The sequence below is a fragment of the Aptenodytes forsteri genome, unplaced genomic scaffold (assembly GCF_000699145.1).
Source record: "Aptenodytes forsteri isolate BGI_AS27 unplaced genomic scaffold, ASM69914v1 Scaffold422, whole genome shotgun sequence".
NCBI lineage: Eukaryota > Metazoa > Chordata > Aves > Sphenisciformes > Spheniscidae > Aptenodytes > Aptenodytes forsteri.
Genome location: NW_008795687.1, coordinates 588,517 through 591,131, shown reverse-complemented (window position 1 = coordinate 591,131; position 2,615 = coordinate 588,517). Strand labels below are relative to the sequence as shown.

The following is a 2,615-nucleotide window of genomic DNA, read 5'->3' as shown; positions in this document are numbered from 1 at the left end:
CACCTTGTACCCCCGCAGGAGATAAACAGGCGGGGGGGCGGCGGCGCGGCCCCGGGGGGCCGGCGGGGGGGTGGCTATGCGGCGTACATCGATACCCCACCTGGGTGGCTGCTCCGACACACACAACACGATGCTCTTGCACAATTGTTTCGTCGTCTGTCACTTGCGGAGGGTCTGGAAGGGCCCCAGCCCAGCGCCGCTGGGCACGGCCTGTGGGCAAGGTCACTTTTCCTTCTTGGCAGCTTCTGTCGTCTCTTCTTTGGAGGCCCCCGGCACCTCCTTGGGGGTAGAGCTCTCCTCGTAGCTGGGGACGAGAGGGACAAGAGGGAGGAGTGAGTGGGGCCAGACCTTCTCTGGGGACAGACTTGTGCCAGGCAAGGACAGCCCAGCCCGGGGCGGCAGGCTCGGGGTCTGCCCTGCTGCAGCGGCCAGGCCGTGCCGAGGAGGGGTGGGCTCCAGCCATCAGCCCCCCCAGTGTAGGAAACCTGACGGGGCAGAGCCCAGGCGGGGAGATGAACGCTGCGACACCCCCCCGGACACCTCCAGGGATGGGGTGCACCCAGCCAGGGGCTGGGGCTTCCCCCGCCGAGCCCTCAGGCCAGCTCCGTGCCCGGGGGGTCCATCCGCCTGTCAGCGCCCGTCGTCGCTCCCGAGAGCACCGTCGGATATCCCGAACAGCACGTCGCTTCCCCCCACGCTGCCATGCTGAGCACTGGTGCCAGCGAGGCCAGTTAGCGGGGGGGAGCTGCAGCAAGACCGACAGCGGCGATCCCCCCCAGGGACTCACTCCTCTGGCTGCAAAGCCCCCCAGCACCATCCCCGGGGCCCTTGCAAAGGAAACCTGGGAGCGCTGCCTTCCAGCAGGAAGCACGACGAGGGCAGAGATGTCAAATCCTCTCCCCCCTCACAGTCTCCCCTCAAAGAGAGGGAGAGAAGCCGGCCCGCAGCAGCGAGGCGACAGCTACTGCCTCTGACCGGGGAAAGGGGAGAGCCGGGACCAGCCCCTACCTGGCCAGTGACAGACAGAGAAAGGGCACCGCGTGCGATTGCTACATGGCACTAGGGCTTTGCTGCCGGCGTCGGCGGGGACAGGACAGTTTCTGCTGCATGGAATCAGCAAGGCTGGCCGGCGAGCCGGACACGGTGGGGAAGTGGGTAAGTCGTGGTGTGTGTGGCAAGATTTCAGCAGAGGATTCATAGCTGCAGGAGAGAGAGGAAGCAGGAGGGGACAGGGGGAAGACGAGGACAGAAAGGAAAGGGGTTGGGGGGGAAGAGAGAGAAAAAGCAGAAGAGTTTTGGAGCGAGGCTGCTGCAGACCCGCCACCCTGTGCAGGCAGCCTGCTGTCCCCTCCAGCTGCTGGCACCCACTAACTCAGGCTGGGGTGGCCACGGGGCCGTGCTGGCAGGCTCCTGCCTGCACTCCCCTTGCCTGCAGACCCCAGGGCAGGGCTCCAGCACGGAAGACTGAGGGCCGAGACGCGCGGAGAAGGCAGCTCCCGCTGGCATGAGTAGAGCCAGGCAGACGGAGCCCACGGGAGAGCAAGCCTGGGCACCAGGAAGGCAGCGGCAGAGCGGCCCAGGGGCTGTGCAGGCAGCAGACCGATGCGGCAGAACCCTTCCTGCCGCTCGAGGACAGCGCGCCTGCAGCAGGTGTGAGCGGCGGGACGGGTTCCCCACTGCTGACGGAGGCAGAGCGAAGGTTACTGCCTGCCCAGGGAGGCTCGGCAAGGCTGGGAGCCGCAAAACTGATCCCGATGTCGCCCACCTCCGCTCCATCGGCGCCCCTTCCCCAGGCCTGCAGCACAGATCTGCCCGCTCCCACCCTCCCCGTAGCGCTGTCTTGTACTCGCCACTGCGTCAGACCCTCGCTGCCCTCTCCCAGGGGAGCCAACGGCTGCTGCGAGACACCACGTGCAGGCAGCTCACTGTGTGCAGGCAGCTGGTCGGCAGAGACCACAGGGGAGCTGCCAGCTCCGGGCTGCCGTCAGCGTGGGGAGGAGCAGGACGCACCAAAACCACGCAGGGGAGCTACACCTGGTGGGATTCCTGCGGTGGGAGCCACTGCCCTCCAGGCACGAGTCCCATCGCGTCCCACTTCCTCTGCCTGCAGCTGGAGCGACTTCAAGGGGGTCCGACCCCAGTGCCCGTCACGGTTGCAACCCCCCAGCCTCCCGCGCTTGCCCTGGCAGCGCTCAGCAAACAACAGTGGGCAGCGCTTTGCTGCTGGAGCAGCTCGTGCTAATGCTCTGCGGGGGCATTAGCCCCCCGTGACCGGCTGCCAGGCTCCCCTGGGCCGCCTTGCTGCCGGGCGGGCCGGACTCGCAGCTGGTCTCTCCCCAGTTTCCTAGCGCGGGAGGTGGTGCTGCTGTCAGCTGGTGAGTCACGGCGCTGGGGAGAGCGGCTGCAGGATCCCAGGTGCACAGGAAGGACGATCCCAGGACACTCGGCGCCTGCAGCAGCGATCGTCAGAAGCAGACATCAAAGGACGGGCAGGTGCGGCAGGGCTGGGGAGCCGGCCCAGCTGACAGCCCGGTGGGAACACGCATACCTGCGTCTCCCAGGGGAGGGGAAGGAGGCGAGGGCAGCTGGCTCACCACCACGCCCCAGTTGCGCTG

The 2,615-nt window shown here is 67.4% G+C and overlaps 1 protein-coding gene across 1 annotated transcript in view; it reads right to left on the bottom strand.

The window, feature by feature from the left end:
* Positions 1-15: 15 nt before the first annotated feature.
* HM13 (histocompatibility minor 13) overlaps positions 16-2,615 on the bottom strand; it is a 13,390-nt gene continuing 10,790 nt past the window's right edge. Inside the window, exon 12 of the mRNA XM_009282779.1 lies at positions 16-304. Within this exon, the coding sequence (XP_009281054.1) occupies positions 223-304 (82 nt within the window). The 3' untranslated portion in view covers positions 16-222. The remainder of the gene's footprint in view (positions 305-2,615) is intronic.